This window comes from Camellia sinensis, chromosome 8, assembly GCF_055761805.1.
Source record: "Camellia sinensis isolate YWXY chromosome 8, ASM5576180v1, whole genome shotgun sequence".
NCBI lineage: Eukaryota > Viridiplantae > Streptophyta > Magnoliopsida > Ericales > Theaceae > Camellia > Camellia sinensis.
Genome location: NC_138968.1, coordinates 137522009 through 137541397, shown reverse-complemented (window position 1 = coordinate 137541397; position 19389 = coordinate 137522009). Strand labels below are relative to the sequence as shown.

The 19389-nt window shown below is 36.9% G+C and overlaps 2 protein-coding genes across 2 annotated transcripts in view; one reads left to right on the top strand and one right to left on the bottom strand.

The window, feature by feature from the left end:
* LOC114276196 (F-box protein CPR1-like) overlaps window positions 1-19389 on the top strand; it is a 113864-nt gene that overhangs the window by 10519 nt on the left and 83956 nt on the right. The window lies entirely within an intron of this gene.
* Window positions 16135-17364, bottom strand: LOC145798098 (F-box protein CPR1-like). The gene has a single exon (XM_082885567.1). The coding sequence runs from the start codon at window positions 17362-17364 to the stop codon at window positions 16135-16137; it is 1230 nt and encodes a 409-aa protein (XP_082741693.1).

Sequence of the window (19389 nt, the reverse complement as noted above, 5' to 3'; positions counted from 1 at the left end):
AGCCTATCAATATGGTGATCAATCTAGTAGGAAATGTGAGGACCTATCAAGTGCAAGTGTATGAAGAGCCATTAGTCAGTATCTGTCAGTGCAATAATGATTATAGCTGCCACAAAAATGAAGTATTGGAATCCAATATGCAAGCTGAACTCTATTAAATATCCAAAAACAGAGGACAAGTTGATGCTGCATATCCGAAAGTCGTTGATAATGGAAAAGAAGGTGGAGATGAAGATGAAGGTGGTTCATCTGCAAAGAACGACGATGATGAGAATGTGGAAAAAAGTATTGAGGTGTCAAGTAATGGCAATCACACAATGGAGAGGGTGGCAGATAGCCTGCTCGAAGGTAATAATTATGTGTCTGGTTCAGTTGTCAAAGAAACTGACAGTGCTCCAGGGAAAACAAACGATGGGGGCTGCTGTATTGAAGAAGGAGTGGAGCAGGTAGCTGGCTCAAGAAAAGAGGTGCATGGGCCTGCTCAAGGGGCTGATGACCATGTGTGCACTAGTGGGTTTATGCATAGTCTGAATGGGACGGAGGGTGGTAGGCCCAATATCAATTTAGAAGTTGTGATAAATGGAGCTAAAGATCAGCCTATGAATATTGGGCCAAGATGGCAAGTCAGTTCGACTTTGAGTAATTGTATAGCCCAATCCCAGCCTATATATGTAAAAGGAACTCAGCCCAAAAAGACAAACATGAGAGGGGTGGCCCATCGCAGAGGGTCACTGAAAGAACAAGAAAGAGGATTGATTTAAAGATGAAAAGAGTTGACCAAATGAAAGGAAGAAGAATGAAAGGTGCCCAGACAAATCAGAAGGGGATTTTATTCAGTAACTGCTTAAAAAATGGGGTGATCCTTAGAGCGGCAGCAATTGTTACTTCCTTATCCGTGTCTCAAAGTGGTAATTCCAGAAGAAGAGGACAGCTGCTTACTAAAGCTCAAGCTACGGTTGCACTCTAAATTGTGAAGGGAAGGAAGATAAAGTGGTGGAAAGACTAATTGAGCTAGAGGAAAAAGATTTGGGACGAGTTGTAGGGGAGGGTGTGACGGCTTAAGGTGTCGGAACAAGAGGGGTTGAGGCTGTTGTTAGCTCTTATGAAGATCATGTCATGGAATGTTAGGGGTCTTAAAAGACCTGAAAAACAGAGTAAAATTAAAGTCTTGGTGAGGGAAAGGAAAATCGATGTTTTGCTGCTTCAGGAGACAAAACGAGCCAGTGTTGATGTTAATTTTATAAAATCTTTATGGCCAATGGAGGATATGGGTTTTGTGGAGGTTGATGCTGAAGGAAGTGCTGGTGGCCTTCTTTGCATTTGGAATACCAACGTTTTTCAGCTGATTGATTGCTGTAGTTCAAGGAATTTTATTCTCCTTTCAGGTATATCTTCTCAATCTTTCCCTTGGGTAATATGTAATATATATGCTCCGAATGGTGTTTTGAAGAGGAGGAAGTTATGGGAGTGTTTTATTAATTTGAAACCTTTTTACCCCAATGCTTGGTGCTTAGGAGGTGATTTTAATGAGATTCGATTTATGAGTGAAATGAAGGGGTGTTTAAGAAGAGAGAGGGGTATGAAAGATTTTAATAAGTTCATAGAAATCTTAGAGATGACTGATTTACCTATGCAAGGAAGATTATTCACATGGTGTAATACAATGGCGGGGGATAGGTGGAGCAAGATTGATAGGTTTTTGCTCGACCCTGCGTGGTTGGAGAGGTGTAAATTTAAACAATGGGGATTAGCCAGAGACATTTTTGATCATTGCCTAATTCTGCTGATGGAGGATGAGCGGGATTGGGGGCCAAAACCTTTTAGGTTTGTCAATGCATGGACATCTCACCCTCAATTCAAGAATGAAGTAAAAAAGGTCTAGGAGGGGGCTTAGCTTTTGGGTAATCCTAGTTATAAACTCATGCATAAATTGAGAATTTTGAGAGCACATCTGAGAATGTGGAACAAGGAGGTATTTGGTAATATTGATGATCAACTGAAAAAGGCTGCTGAGGAACTTCATGAATGGGACTTGAAAGCTGAATCAAGATCCTTGGTGGAAACTGAAGTGCAAAGAAGAAGAGAGGTTAGAACTCAAGTGTGGCATCTCAGAAGAACCAAGGAGAGGATATGGTTATAGAAGTCTAGAATGTCATGGGCCCAAAGTGGTGATAAGAATACTAGACTATTCCACTTGATGGCAAGCAGCAGACAGAGGAAAAATTTCTTGGATTTAGTGAAAGTAAATGGTGTTGTAGTGCAAGATCCAAGTATGATGAGACATGAAGTGGAGAATCACTTCATTGCAGTGTTTGCTGAAAGTTGGAAGTGTAGGCCTAAGTTGGAAGGCCTTTTCTTATCTATAAGTCCTACAGATTCTGAGGGGCTTCTAGAAGCACAGTTTAGTGAAACAGAAATTTGGGCAGCTATTCAAAATTGTGATGGAAATAAGGCGCCTGGTCCAGATGGCTTCAATTTGTATTGCATTCAAAAATGTTGGTCCATAATGAAAGGAGAGTTTATCAAGTTGTTTCAAGAGTTCTACAGTATTGGGAAGATGGCTCGGGATGTAAATAGCTCTTTTATTTCCTTGATTCCTAAAAAGAAGATCCCCATAGCCTTGTCTGAGTATAGACCTATTAGTTTGGTTAGTTCTATTTATAAAGTGGTGGCTAAAGTGCTATGTAGAAGACTCAGTCAAGTGCTGCCTAAACTCATAGGGGAAGTTCAAACTGCCTTTCTTGGTGGTAAAGGCATTCTTGATGGAGTTTTAATTGCTAATGAAATGGTGGATTGGTAGAAAAAGCCAAAGCAAAAAGGTCTCATTTTTAAATTGGATTTTGAGAAAGCCTATGACTCAGTTAATTGGGAGTTTCTGCTAGCAATGATGCAAAATTTTGGATTTGGTCAAAAATGGGTGGGGTGGATTAAGGAGTATATCTCTACGCCAAGGATTTCAATGTTTGTAAATGTATCACCCACAACAGAATTTTCTCCTCAAAAGGGGTTGAGGCAAGGTGATCCACTATCACCTTTCCTATTTAATACAGTGGCTGAAGGCTTGACAATCCTATTGGAGAGAGTAAACACAAAAGGGGCTGATTAAAGGTGCTTTAGTGGGTTATCAAGGGTTAAAAATCTCTCATTTACAATTTGCAGATGACACCATTATCTTTTGTGAAGCATCATGGAATGAACTCATTATGATCAAAAGAATTCTAAGGTGTTTTGAAGTGGTGTCAGGCCTTAAGATTAATTTCCATAAGAGTATGGTTTGTGGCATTGGTGTGGAAGAGGGGTTAACTAAGGAGTTTGCTAAAAAACTTAATTGCCTTAGTCAGAAATTACCTCTTACATATCTAGGTTTACCTTTAGGGGCAAATCCAAGGAGAAGCAATACTTGGAAACCAGTGGTGGAAAAGTATAAGAAGAAATTAGCATATTGGAAGAGGAGATACTTGTCTTTTGCAGGTAGATTGACCTTAATTAAGTCTGCATTGTCAAGTTTACCAGTGTATTTCCTATCCATCTTTAAAATGCTTGTTGGTGTTTCCAAAACAATTGATAGGATTTAATCTAATTTTTTGTGGGGAGGTTCTGACATTAAAAAGAAAATTCATTTAGTTAAGTAGCAGGAGGTGTGTCAAAGTACAGCTCAAGGGGGGTTAGGTGTGAGAAGGATGAGTGAGGTTAATGTGTGTTTAATGCTAAAATGGTGGTGGAGGTATGGTAAAGAGCATAAATCATTGTGGAAACAGGTGGTCTGTTGCAGATTTGGTGGTTTTGGGGGTAGGTGGACTCCAGAACCAGTGACTGATGCCATGAGTGCTAAGGTATGGAAGGATATTGCATCATTAGGCTCATCACTTATTGTAGTGGATAAGTTTTTGGCACAAAATTTTAAAATTGTCTTGGGGAATGGGGAAAGGATTCATTTTTGGTTGGATAGGTGGTTTAACAACACAAGTCTCAGGAGTGAATTTCCTAGGTTGTTTAGTCTATCAATTGAAAAGGAAGGCTCCTTGTAGTTTTTTTTATCAACGAAAAGGGCAGGACAGTGATTGGAAGTTAGCATTTAGAAGACCACTTTTAGCTTGGGAGGTGGAGGAAGTTCAAAGTCTTCATGTATTTTTGTCAGAGGCACCAAATCTAAATCAGTTATCTGAGGATTCATGCTTGTGGATGGCTAATCCTTCAGGTGTTTTTTCTGTGGCTTAAGTTGGGAAAAAGCTGCAGTCTCTTGGTGAGCCCATGGTTAGCATTTCAAAGTTCATGTGGAGAAATTTAGCACCTCCAAAGGCTCAGTTTTTCAGTTGGTTAGCTCTGGAAAGGGAGATTGAAGACTAAAGACTTCATGCATAGGATTGGAGTTCTGTCTGCCAATGATAGCTTGCTCTGTGTGTTTTGCAAGGCAGAGGTGGAATCTATTAACCATGTGATGTTGTTATGCCCACTAATGTGGAGAATATGGTCTGACTTGGTAAATTTGCGGGAGGTAAAGTGGGCAACTCCAGGTTCTGTGAAAGTTTTGCTGCAATGGTGGTCTGGCATGAAATTTGGAAAGAAGAAGTTAGAAATTTGGAAGGTTGTCCATTTGGCCATGTTCTGGTCTTTGTGGAAACTAAGGAATGATTGTTTATTTAACAATGGCAAGGCTGATTTTGCAGAGATGGTGGAGCTTTTAAAAGTCAGAATTGCCTTATGGGTCAAGTCAAATGTAAGGGTATCAATTATTCAGTGCATGATATTGTGGCAAACTTGAAGCAGGTAAGAGGTTGTCTGGTATAGGAGGCATGCTGTTGTATGTCATATTGCTATATGTTGCTGCTTTGAGGTTTGCTCAATGGTGCTGTGTGGTGCAGAGGAAGGGGTGCAGCTCATATGAGTGCAGGTCTGATGTTGTATGATACTAATGTATTTTGGGCTGCAGGGGAACTGTATGGATTGTGGTTTGTTGTATGCTGTTTGTAGTATGCTGTGTGGAAGTTGTTTGTAGTATGCTGTTTTGTTGTATGTTGTTGCTTTGAGGTCTGCTGAATGGTGATGATGTTGGTCTGCTGGTTGCCTTGCTATTTGGTAGGTTTGGGATGCAAGGGTGCTGCTGTCAATTGGTTGTGTGGTTGCTGGCTGCCTTTGAGGTCTACTGAATGTGTGGCTGTTGGCTGTCTTTGAGGTCTGCTGCCTGTCTTTGGCTGTCATTCTGCTGCTATCAATTCTGCTTGTGGGTGATTTAGGTCTGCTTGTGGGTTGTGCTGCTATCAGTTCTGTTATCAGGGGTGCTGCTCTCAGTTTTGTTATCAGGGGTGTTGCTATCAGTTCTACTGTTGTTAGATGTTGTTGCTGGTGTTTTTTTTTTTTTTTTTTTTTGAGTTGTATGGTGTTGATTTTTCAAGTTGTCTGTCTTTAATTAGACTGCTAGTTTGGGTTGTCTGTTATGTTTAGGCTTGGTTAGTCTTTACTTGGTGTGGTTGTTCTAGGTGGTTGTGGTTGGTTCCTCACCAACTCTTGATGGTGTGCTGCATATGATTGGGCGGTCTTATTAGTGCCAACCTAGTTGGGATTGATTTGACCCGCTATGATGCTTTTGCACTCATCCTTTTTTTCCTTTATTGATGTATTAGCTTTCTTCTTCATCAATAAAGTTCTTTTTCTTTGCTGATCAAAAAAATAAAAATAAATATAGACAAAATATGTCCTCTTTACATTTTTAAAAAAAATTATTGAGTCCTATTGTCATTATATTCATTTATATTGACCTATCTAAATAAAAATTTTATGAAAAAAGTAACACTTATTAATTGAGAATTTTACAGTTAGGCCTATTAAAGCAGCCTAAAAGTTAAAAAATCACTACAAAAAATTAATTATTCTCTTTATTTTTTTTATAAAATTTTTTTGAAAAACAAACACTAAAAAAATCATCTTCCCAAAGCAATCCTTATTGCTAGGGATGTAATCGGTTCGGTATGGTCGGTATTTAGGTAAAACATTTCACTAAACTGATAATGTTTGTTTTATTATTTTGAACATTGATATAAACCACTTTTTCCATCAAACTGCACCAAACCGAACCGATTGAAACGGTACGGTTCGGTTCAGTGTAGTTTAATTGGTCTAGGACCTTTTAAACTTGAGTCACTTTTAAATATAATCATTAATCTATATAAAAATATTAAATTACTTATTTGTCTACCATTTCAAATATATCCAATCCATCCATTTAATAAATACTTTTCAATTCCTAGATTAACAAAAATAAAAACAAAAAAAAAAAAGTTAACAAATAATAAGGTTTCAAGAATAATGAGTTAGAATTAATATTATATATAATAAGAGTTTACAAACTTAGATTATAAAGATGATAAGATTAATTAATTGAGGTTAATAATTTATTATACCTATTAATATCATTATATTATTAGATTATATATATATATATATATTATAAATACAATATATTGAAGTGGTTGGTTTCGATTTAGTTCAGTGCATAAGGTGCTTGAATCGATAGAGAATCGAAAACTAAAAAAAAAAAAAATCAAATTTAAAAACCGCACATATCGATTCTTGTTAAAAAACAGACTAAATATAATCAATTTTGTCCGATTCAATCGATTTAATTAGTTTTTTCGATTTTTCTTACCTCCTTACTTATTACAATCAACCCAACTCCGTTAGGTGATTTGGATTCCCAATCAACTCAATTATTATTTTTATTTTTTTATAAAAAAAAATTAAAAAAAATCATTTTCCCACTACAACTCTTATTGCAATCAACCCAACTCTCTTCGGTCATTTGGATTCCCAATCACCAATTGTTCAAATTGGTTTAGTTAGTCACGTGATGAAGCCCTAACAAATCATAGAATACCTGTGGGCGTTTGGATGCAAAGTTCTAAAAAGTCTATTAACTATGGGTAAATTGCATTCACTCTTTCATAAATTTAGAAAAAAACGCAATTATTCCTATACTTCTTTTAACATAATTATATCGCCATCTTAAGGTTTTAATTCATACAAAATTTAAGTTATTTTTTATCAATAATTTGTTAGTTATATGAAAAAAGAATAATACTATCATTTATTTCCTACTATATATATATATATATATATATATATATTTATCTTTATTTATTTCAATATTTATCTATTATTAGAATTAATTTCGGTCATTTTAATCATACTAAAAGGGTATTTAGTCTAATTATGGTAAAAATAAAGGACTGACTATATTTTTTTAAATCTCAAATGAGATAAGTATAATTTACCTCTAAGCTATTTATCATCAGTTAAAAAAGTTATATATTATATTTAATTTTTTGAGTTACCAACAAATAATTTATTTTTATTGATTTCTTAAATACATAAATTTGTTTTAATTTAAATATATATATATATATATATATATATAAAAATCACTATAAAAAAAAAAAAAAAACAAAAACAAACAAACAACCCAACCTACCCCAAATGAGGAATGCTAGACCGAATTCAAATAGCCAGTACAATCGTTTGAATTTTTTTTTTTTTTTTAACTTTTTAATATATATATATATATATATATATATATAAAATAGAGAGAATGGTGTGAGGCTTTTTTGCTTTGGGAAGGCTAAATCATTATAAATTTTTTTAAAAAAAGGAAAAAAAACTTTAAGTCAATGTGAACAAATAAATTTATTTTCAATACTCTTAAAATTTTCATAACGTAGTTACAAAAACTTCACAATATTATAAGAATAACATGATAATTTCTCAAAAAAATAAAAAAATAAAAAATAAGTATCAAAAACCGTCTAAGTCGTGATATAATTTAGGAGAAATAACAACACAATTGGATGATAAAAAAAATTATAAGTCAATGAAAAAATTTATACATTTTAAGAATTAAAATATTATATTTTTTTATAATTTTGTAATTTTTTTTTGCTGTCATCATTGTGCAATTATTTTCTCTATAATTTATATACATAAAATACATAAATTTACTATTAAAAAAAAGAAGAAGAAGAAATGAATAAGGTTCTCACGTCATGTTGTTGCAGGTGGTAGGTAGATGAAAATAGCCGGGGGAAGCAATTTATAGGTTACGTTTCATAGAGTTTTTTAAATATGATTTGAGAATATAATTGTATTTTAAGTTTATAAGTTTTAAAATTATACTTTGAGTGTAAAAAATTTGTTTAGTGAATGAGTTTTGAAAAGAGTTTTGAATTGAGTGAGAAAATTTTGACGTGACATATGATATTTGATACAAAAATTTATAACTCACAACCAAACATACAACTTAAAATTATATTCAAAACTCATAAAAAAATTTTAAAATGCATTGTTCCGGTCAACTGGCCGGACGTTCAGGAGGACGACCGGTTAGCCCAAAATTTTCTGCATTGGAAAGAGTTTTCAAAAGTAAATGTGAAATTAATTTTTAAAAACCGTAAATAAACACCACACTCAAATGTAACAGTAAAATTAAGTGTATGCGTTACTATGATTATTATACACTATTTGTGTACTAACCATAAAATATGAAGACGTATCAATTGTGCTTAGTGGAATATACATGGAGGCATGTGAGTGTTCAATAAGTGTTCAACAACGTCCCTGTTTGGTACGACTTATAAGCTACTTATTTCAGCTTTTAGCTTAATTTAAGCTAAAATGTTTTGTTTGATACAACTTAAGTTAGCAGCTTATAGCTTAAATGAAGCTATTTTTCAACTTATGTCAAAAGTTGGTGATGGGGTGCTTAAGGATTTTGACTTAAGCGCGCAGCTGGGTTGGGGGGGGTAAATGAGTTAAATGCCCCTCCCAAACTTTATTATTTACAAAATTGCCATTACATATTATAGCGATTCCAGTTTTGACCCGACCTTTGATGTATTCCAAACTCGGGTTTCATAGTTTAATATTGTATTCGAATCTTGTTTTCCTCCTTTAACTCTTTGAATTGAGCTTTGAGATATGTTGGGCGCGTTTGGAACAGGTTGGTTGTTAGTGGTCTAGATTGTTGTTGCCCAGATTTTGGCTTCTTCGCTCGAGCAAGCCTTGTGAAAACTTGTCTATTCGCTCGAGCTAGACTTCTTGCGCTCGAGCGAACTTTGAGTGCTCTCAGTTTTTTCCCTAGACGCAGAATTTCTGGGAAGATTAAGTCCTTCGCTCGAGTGAAACTTCCTGCGCTCGAGCGATGGTGTGCGTTTGTGAATACCTGAAGGTATGTATTCTGCGCTCAAGCGAGGTCACTTGTTGTGTCTGGTCGCTCGAGCAACAACTCCTTTGCTCAAGCGAAGGTCGCGTATATCAGTTCACAGCAGTTCATTTTTACATAGAAAATTAAGATTTTTTTATTCCAAAACCCCAATCCGGCACCTTCTCTTTCTAAAACACACTTTCTCTCTACAAATACTCCATGATCTAAAGGTCTCTCTACCCTACCCCCTTTGATAAAGAACTAGAGCATCTTGTGGGCTTCCTCTACATACAAGCAAAATCGAGTTTGAGCATTTTTGAGTTTCTCCTTTATCTCTTTTGAGCTTCTTCACTTGAGGTAGGGATAATCTACACCTTAATATGGTTTTTAACCTTTGCTCAAGCGAAGGTCGCGTATATCAGTTCACAGCAGTTCATTTTTACATAGAAAATTAAGATCTTTTTGTTCCAAAACCCCAATCCGGCACCTTCTCTTTCTAAAACACACTTTCTCTCTACAAATACTCCATGATCTAAAGGTCTCTCTACCCTACCCCCTTTGATAAAGAACTAGAGCATCTTGTGGGCTTTCTCTACATACAAGCAAAATCGAGTTTGAGCACTTTTGAGTTTCTCCTTTATCTCTTTTGAGCTTCTTCACTTGAGGTAGGGATAATCTACACCTTAATATGGTTTTTAACCTAGATATATGTTGTTTAGTATAAATGGTGAGATTTGGATAAAGTTAGGGTTTAGATTCAAAATTGAAAAAGGGGGTTTTCATGTTTGTTTACAAAATAACTATGGGGCTTTGTGTATGAGATTCTCTAGTGTGGAATATGGTAAAACTTAGACATATGGGTTAGTATTTTGGAATAAAGGGAAATTTGCCCTAAGTTGGGTTAAATTACTACTTTGAATAAATAATGAAATTATTATGGAAAATGTGAAATTTGGAGGATATGTGAATGAATGGTGCAGATGGATTTGTTAAATCACTCACCTATGGAAATTTGTTTGATTATCTGTTTAAAGGGTTTTATATCTGTTTAGAAATATCTGTTTTGGGCTATTGGTGGAGGATAGCTATGAATGTTGTAAAAATTGCATGAAGATTAAGTGAATTGAAACTAGTCATTAAAATTATGTCATTGAATATGACGATTTTGTTGAAACATTGAATATGTGTTGTGATTTGTCATTGTATATGACAATACTTTAATATATTGTGTATGTATCGTTGTTTGGGAAGAGATATGGGATGTACTCCATTGTTTGGGAGGAGATAGGAGATGGACTCCATTTAAAACTAAGTTGGCCGGAGTGTCCAGGGTGAAAGTCCCGAAATTATATATATATATATATATATATTTGGGTACCGATTCCCTCGGATGAGAATTTCGTAAAATGACAAGTTTGAAGTGTTGAATGATGGTTGACATTGAATTGTGAATTAATGAGTTGTAGTCTCATTTGGGTTGTTTAAATAACAATGAATTAGACTCATGAATTGATTTGAAATGAATGAAAATGGATTGAGATGTAAATATCAATATTGAACGGCCATGGAAAGAATGTAAGTTGGTTATGTATATTGGACATTTATTCTGACATTTATATCATAGTTAAATCTCATATATTGTGTTAGTTTATCTCTATTGGGTTTTGGCTCACCCTACTTGGGAAACCATTTCAGGTGCTGGTGACATGCCTCCCCCGAAGACGTAGCTTGGGAGGGTTTAGGAGCTAAAAGCTCTCTTTTTTTTTTTTTGTTATCTTTATGTTCATGTGTTTATTAAAGCCAAGGGCTTTAAATGTAAAGAGCTTATGACTCTCTTTTGTTGTAACCAAGTTATCTCTTGGAAAGATGTAAGCCCGTAGGGCATTTATTTTGTTGTTATCAATATGTATTGCATGCTGTAGATTCAGGATGAACGTTTATGAATGTATAATGCATGTAATACCTACCTTTGTTGTGTTTCGGACTCGGGTTCTGTGGTTGTTTGTTGTTGTCTATATCTTGTTTCCATCATTTAATCCATTGTTTTTGAGTTTTGGGATATGTTGGGTAAGTTTGGAACATGTTGGTTGTGAGTTGAAACAAATGGTTGCTGCCCAGGATTTGGTTTCTTCGCTCGAGTGAGGCTTTTTGCGCTCGAGCGAGCCTTGAGTATTTGCTTCTTTGCTTAAGCGAGCACTCTTGCGCTCGAGCGTGTGTTCGCGTCCCTGAAAGACCTGAAGGTTGGTATTCTTCGCTCGAGCGAGCTTTCTTGCGCTCAAGCGAGCTTGGTGTTATTTGTTACTTTACTTGAGCGAGCACTCTTGCGCTCAAGCGTGCGTCTGCGTGAGTGGCAGGCCTGAAGCTTCACATTGTTCGCTCGAGCGACGCTTCTTGCACTCAAGCGAGGTCCTTGTTGTGTCTGGTCGCTCGAGCGACAAGTCCTTCGCTCGAGCGAGCCTCGTATATATCAGTTCGCAGTAGCGTGATTCAAGAGCACTTTTTGATTTCTTTTTCATTCCAAACCCTAATCCGGCAGCCTCTCTCTCTAAAATGCCCATTCTCTCTACAAATACACTTGATCTAAAGTGTCTCTACCCTACTTCCTTTGTAAAAAAGGTAGAGCATCGCGTGGACTATCCTTTTGATCCGAAAAAGTGTAGATTTGGAGCATCTTGGGTTTCTCTCTTCATCTCCTTTGAGCTTCTCCATTTGAGGTAGAGATACTCTACTCCTTAATATAAGTTTTGACATAAATGTTAGTCATTTTGTAAAAATGATGGGATTTGAGAATTTTGGGTAAAGTTAGGGTTTGAGTTTGAATGTTTAAAAGAGGGATTTTTCTTATTTGGGCTTCATATGTATATGTGAGATCTTAACAATGGGTTAATTGTGTATAATGGGTGAAATTTGGCCTTAGGGGCAATATTTGAGAAATTGGGAAAAATGCCCTAATTTGAAATGAATAACTATTTTGTACAAATAGTGAAATAATGTGGGAATATGAAATTAGTTTGAGAATCATGAAATTAGAGGAAATTGTGATTAAATGGTGTAGTTGGATCAACTTTAGATAATGCAGAATAACTTTCCACAAATATCTAACAAAACGATAAAAAGCCTTGTTCTTACAGCTTGTTCGTGAGAAATCTTTAGTGCTTGTTGAGAGATTTCCAGTCTTGTTACCTCTGAGCGAGAGAGTTGATTTTCGAGGCAAACTTGAGTCAAGGAATTAACTTCCAAGTTCTACAAGAAGAGGCAGAAGCTTCAGAACAGTCTTGTACTGAATTGCTTCGTCTCGAAGTCGTTTCATTTCAGCTTCACACCATCGAATGTACTCCTGCTGTTCCTGGAGTAGTGGCAGATAAGCTTAAATTGAAGCATATCTAAATGGCGTCAAGATCACGCACTCAAACGGTTACTCTCAGTTTCTCCGAGCATATTTTCTATGAACAGAATTTTGTCTCTGACATCAGTGAATCCTTGCATAGAGACGTGCGCCTTTGTGATAGATTCCCATCTCATGAATACATCATCGAATTTGCCAAGGGGATGAGTAATGAATCACTCACCTATGGAAAATGTGATGATTTATCTGTTTGATAAATTTAATTATCTATTTAGAAATATATGTTTTGGGCTATCGGTGGAAGATAGCCATGATTGTTGTAGAAACTACATGATGATTAGGTGAATTGAAACTAATGAATTGAAATATGTCATTGAATATGACGGTTGGATGTTAACATTGAATATGTGATTTAATTGGTCATTGTATATGACGACGTGCTAAATACATTACATATGTATATTGTTTGGGAGGAGATAGGGATGTACTCCATTGTTTGGGAGGAGATAGGAGATGGACTCCATTGAGAATTAAGTTGGCCAGAGTGTTCAGGGTGAAAGTCTCGAAATCATATGTGTATATTTGGGTGCCGGTTGCCTCGGACGTAGTTCCGTAAAATGGCGAGGAAATGAAGTGTTGAATGATGTTTGTTATTGAAGTGTTGGTATATGAGTTGTAGTCTCATTTTTAAACTGTTTGGATAATATTGAGCTATATCTATGAATTGATTGAATCGAATATGATGTAAGTGTTGATTGGTTATAGAAATGGTATAAGTTGGTTTATAAGTGTTAATCATTTATCGAATGCTAATCTTTTAGTTACTTCTCATATTTGGTTTAGCATATCTCTACTGGGTTTTGGCTCACCCTACTTGGGACACCATTTTTCAGGTACAGGTGAGATACCGCCTCCAAGATTTTAACTTGGGAGGTTTAGGAGTTGAAGGCTCCATTTTGATAATTTATTTTTGATGTTAAATGTAAACTCAAGCCGAGGGCATTATATGTAAAGAAGTTAGAACTCTTCTTTTGCTGTAACCAAGTGATAGCTTGGAAAAGATGTAAGCCCTTAGGGCATTTATTTTGTTATTTGGAGTTAGAATTAGATGCTATAGTTTCAGGATAAACTATGATAAATGGAAAAACTTCAATAAAAATGTAATGCATGTGATATCTTTTGTAAAGGAAACTCTGATAAATGGAATGTAACTTTTCTATTATGTTTATGGATCTTATGCATGATTGTCATATGCTTTAATTTGAGGGCGTTACACCTTTTGTAATATGAACTATGATTAATGAAAGTATATCATTTTCTTTATGTTTATTTGCAATACTAAAAACATTTCTTAAACTTGCTAAAATCATTTTTTTAAGTCGATCAAGAGCATCTGACTGAGTTAAGAAAGGGAATTCCCCAACAATTCCTCATCAGAAAGCTGTGCCACCCTATTGCAACTAGGACAAACCATGTTGATATAAGGAACTTCCTTCTATTGTATTGCATATCACAAAAATAAATGAGCTTCTCTTTCAGCCTCTAAAATCAGCAGTTAAAACAAGTCTCAAAAACAGAATATGTGTATATAAAGAGTAAACAAAGAGAGAAGCAGAACAAAAGTCACAAGGCTCGTCTTCTGCCAGCTGATTACTATATCAAAAGATACACGAAAGATATTACTGTCATATAAATTCACTATTTTCTTATTCTTATTATAATTAATGTGGTAGGTAATAATACTTCAATATATAGCATTATTATTCAATTCCAAATTCAAGACCTGAAAAATCTGAACTTGTCCCTCCAAAGATATATTTGACCTTTGCACAATTGTTTAGAACACTTTACTACATAGTATTCACGAAATGGAAAAATTTCAGGGGATTCTTATAACTGGAAAATTCATTCTTCACTAATCATATCTTGTGGAAAGGCAGGGAAGGATAAAGAGTGAAATTGAATGTTAAATTAACTGTTGGCAGTGAAGAACCGGAAAAAAGCAAAAAAAAAAAAAAAAAAAACCAACCATGAGTTCAACAAAATACACCCTTGTCTTTGGTCAATTAACATCCAGATTGTACATGAGCCAAAATAACTGAAGTAAGTGTAAAGATGTCTATTTGTTGCATTTTTCTACAATAGCTTTTGGGTAAATGATACAGACTTCCTTTGACAATTGAAATAAATACAGTTAAGCCTCTAGTTTGACATACTTACACCCTACTTTCTTATTGTTTAAAATCGCATGAGACAAAAAAATGGATGATGTCATCAAAATTTTACATGGAAATAGCAATTGGCCTACATTACAAAATTACTCCAATTGAATCAATTTAGTAACACCTCCACGTAACATAACTGTATATACAATGTAAAAGTAGTTCAAAATGGACAAAGATTGAACCTAATGTTTTCACTTTGTTTCCAGCAACTGTTTTATCCTCACGGCCACACCCTGGACTCCATCTAGTGATCATGCACTCTTCGACACTATAAACTCTCCAAACACAATGGATAAATGACACCAATGCCATTTTTGTCAACTATGAAGAACTAATAATGTCTTTGCAACACAGCGCATTCGAGCTAGATGGTGATGGTAAGCAATGAAGCACACACCATACTAACATCCCGATCTTACTACACAATATCCTAGAGTAAGCCTTGAAGAAACCAGGGAATGCTTCCCTCTTGGATTTCATGTACTTGCGTAGTTCCTCACAATTTTTGGTTACTGGGGCCAATGGAGGAAATCAAGTGCTAATTTGTTACAATGTTTATAAACAAGAATCAGAGGGCTCTGTGAAGGGGTGAAGGAGGTGCAAGAGAGAGGGCGATAGATGGAGGTAAGGGTGGGCGTTGGGAGTGTTGAGGATGCTGCTTTGGTGGCCGGTTGGTGTGTGGTGATGGGGTGAGGCTATGAGGAGGTTGTGGTAGGTGCCTAGCCAGAAACTATGGAGAAAGGTGGGGGTAGACAGAGGGAGTGGGGCAGGGGGTTGGAAATGGTAGAGGTGAAGAAGAAAACAAAGGGGTTTAGAGATGGTGGAGATGCCTTCATCAAAATAAGGCTCCAGATCCTAATGGATTTGATGGTCAGTGTTTTCGAACTACTTGGAATATAGTAGGTAATGATGTTATTCATGTTGTTAACTAGATTTTGAGAATGGTATTTTGATTAAGTTAACAATCATTGCTCTGATTCCAAAATACCCTAATTTTAATTCCAAAGGTCCATATTCTGTCCAGTTTTCTGCAATTTTTCTTAGCAACCACACAAATGGTGATAAAGAAACTCCAAACTAAGGATAAAAGAAGATATTTGGCAAATATCATGCTCACATAACTAATTTTCAAATATACAAACCAAGATACTCTTAGACAATACAACTAAAATTAACTCCAGAAAGAGATAATGGCATAGGCTGAACTTTTCAGTATTCAAGGCATTCTCAAAAGACATACATATGAGGACTGAAATAGAAGTTGCTTAGAGCTATCAATATAATGCATTTAACAAGCATAAACCTAAGCAATAATGAATACTCTAATAAGGTGCAAAAGGTACATCTTGCCTGCGCTCTTTCTTCTTTGATTTTTATATCAGATCCTGGGTTCTATCAGTCCGCTTCACTCTCTTCGCACAGAACCGATCGCTTATAACCTCATCACAAAAATCTGCCCCTTTATCAAGCAAGACTAGGCTCTCCATGTAAGTATCCACATCAAATGAATACCAACAATCGCTATCTATAGTACCTTGGACACCAAGATATATAATTCGTTTGCTCTCAGGGTCATAAGAAACCAAATATCCCTCCCTCGTCCCCAGAAGAACTTCACCATTCTTTCTCATCCCAATTGGCTTCCTAAAAAATCCTCCAGAAAGATCAATTCTAATTTGCCTAACCCAAGAATCTGCCACACCATACTGCTTCATCATCCATATCGAACAATGGGGTGGTTCACCGTAATATTTACAATGCTGGATCAGACAAAGGGTTTCACCAAACACAACAAGGCTCATCTTTTGCATCAATTTGTCCTCACCAGCTATACCCTCCGGAAATGAAATCTCCCCAAACACCTCATCGTTCATGTCGAATGACACAATCAAATTTCGAAAAATCCCACCATGACCAAACCTTGGAGTGTGAGCAACCCAATGTGAAACCCCATTGATATAAGCCTGTCGCGATCGCTCTACAACAATATACGGAAGAGCTTTATCACTAATGTTTCTCCAAATTCCAGTTTTTAGAGTGTAAAGCTCGACCTCAGGTGGAACTCTGTTACAATCCAATCCAATATGCACAATTCTAACAACTTTAAAGTCATTAGATACTGAATCAAAGCCAAACCCTAAAGAATGCATAAAAGAGCCGTGTGACCTAAACCTAACATTAGGGTATGGAATCGACACAGACTTCCTAATCAATGGATTCCACAAAAACATTTCATGGTTATAACATGCCTGATCATCAGAAATGCAAATCAACCCATTACAGCTACCAACAATCCCAAAAGGAGGGTCTATGCAAGTGAATGGAAAATTGAGCTTTGTGTACTCATTGAATGTGTTGGTGATAGGATCGTCGAAGCGTAGCGAGTAGTGTTCTTGTTCGATGGGATCTTCAGTGCAGTAGCGAAGTAGGAGGTGAGTGTTGTTAGGGTTTGAAATGGTTCGATTGAGGTGGTGAGAGATGAAACTAGGGCTTGTAATGAGAGAGTACCATGACTTGCTAACCAGTGTGGATCGAACAAGAGTCTCTGCGGGTAGCCTCGTGAGGATATCGATCAACAATTCTCGAGGTATGTAGTCCGACATTGCTTCTTCTTCTTTTGTGCAGTTTTTAGGGTTTTTGGCAGAGGGAAATGACGCAAACCTCTGTTTAGCGTTGGAAAAACGAAAAATTATTGGCCAGTTCCGGGATCACGTAGCCATATTTCAGGCGATTACAAGCCTTTATTCCTCTAATATTTTCTAATTATTTAACAAAAAATTATAATCTCATATTTTTTTCATTGTTATTATTTGTCATTCTAAGATTTTTTTTTTCCTTTGACGATATTCTTGATATTCAGTGAATATTTTAGACATTTCGACAACTTTTGGTGACGTTCAGAACATTTCAGCGATACTCCAACAAATTATCAGTGATATTTCGGCGACTTTCTGATGATATTGAACATTCTGACGTTTAGAATTTTTTTTGGTAACAATTAAAAATATATAAGACTAATTGGTGCAAGTGTTTTGTTTTGAGATTAGATGAATTTTAAATTTTGTACATGAGACTTATCAGTAAGTTCCTCTTACATAAATCTGATGTTTGGGTCAAGCGGCTTGAGTAAATACAAAGTCTCTTAATAGATAGTGCGAACTTGGCCTAGTGTCACGGGTTGCCTTGCAAGGCTAACTCCGTGACGTTTCGTTCGCGGTGGTGTGGCCATTTGAGTGCTCAAGAGTGGCCGTTGGAAGTGCCTCAACGTGGCCTAACATTGGCCCCAAGTAGCCCAAGTCATGTAGGCCACCAATAGCCAACAAAAGACAAAGCCGCAGCCCATATTAGAAGCCAACCAGAAATGGCAGCCAGCAACCAGAAATGGCAGCCAGCAGTGTAGAAGTTTGGCACATTGTTTCGGCATCCAAACGGAGGAGTTTTGGGCTGAAATTTTTACTGGAGATAGGTCTTAGGGGAAGTGTTTTCCCGACCAAGTTTCGTGATTTTTCTCAATTTGTGGAATTTATGAAAAATCATTATGACCCCTTGGACATGTATGATGTTTCCTCTTGCCAGATGAAAAAGGGCTTAACAAGCTACTATAAGGGGGTATGGTATGCTACCTACCTACCTCCCCGCCCAAACTGGGCTTGAAGTGAGCAACCTTGGGGGAACTCAAGGGTGGGCTTTAGGCATTCAGAGGGGTGTCTAGAGTCTCCACGTGGGTTTGGGAGCCCCGTGGACGGTGCAATAATGTAAGCACTGTGCGAGTCCTCCCGAGGGGAGGTCCACTATGTTGTTTCCATTATGCCACGCAATATGGTACCTTTGGGACTCGTTTTGGACTGAATGGGCTATCGAGGTACCACTAAAGGCCTCGTATGCCAACTCTAGTGCTTGGTTTGGGTTCGACCTTGCACGAGGGGATCCCGTGGCTTAAGCTAAGTGGTTGGAAGGCGACACCGCATATGTGGGCTATCGAATGAAGGCATCAAGCTATGCAATGACTACGTCCATTGAGGGACTACATTATGCTACGAGCAAGCTACGGATTGAGATGTCGCCTTACTCATGCTACGCGTTGGTGCAACGCTAAGGTGCGCAATGGCCTTAGGCGGAATCTAGCATACGTGTTGGCACGAGGACTACGCCGTGGGCAAGAGATTGACCCTCGGTGGCTTGTGGGCTTCGCATGACCGAGTGGCCATCCAATATGCATCTATTGAGGCATGCCTGACCCTGCGACACTTCGAGATGCTATTAAAGACCCAACATGCAACGTTGGCTTGTCGGCTAAGTTGAGGACCTTCGCTAGCACATTGTTGTGTGGCTAGGCACCTTGATGACATAAACCTAAGTTGGGCGAGCACCTTGCTTGAGGTAAGCTTGGCGCTATGAAGCGACTTATGCCGTGCTTGGTGCACTTGAGGCGTCAGGCCTACTTGTGGCATCCGGGTGAAGACGAAGCTTCCTTGTGGAGTTGTTTTCCTTGACAAAGCATTGGGCCCTAATGTTCAAACGGGTGAGATCATCGACACTCGATTTGTCAACGAGTTATGGCGGGCTTAAACTTGGTGGAGTTTGAGCGCCACACAGGAAAAAATTGATCCATTGCGCCTCTTAAGGAG

What these genes read in the sequence shown, in the direction of transcription:
- LOC145798098 (XM_082885567.1), bottom strand. Translation starts at nt 17,364, where the DNA reads ATGTCGGACTACATACCTCGAGAATTGTTGATCGATATCCTCACGAGG.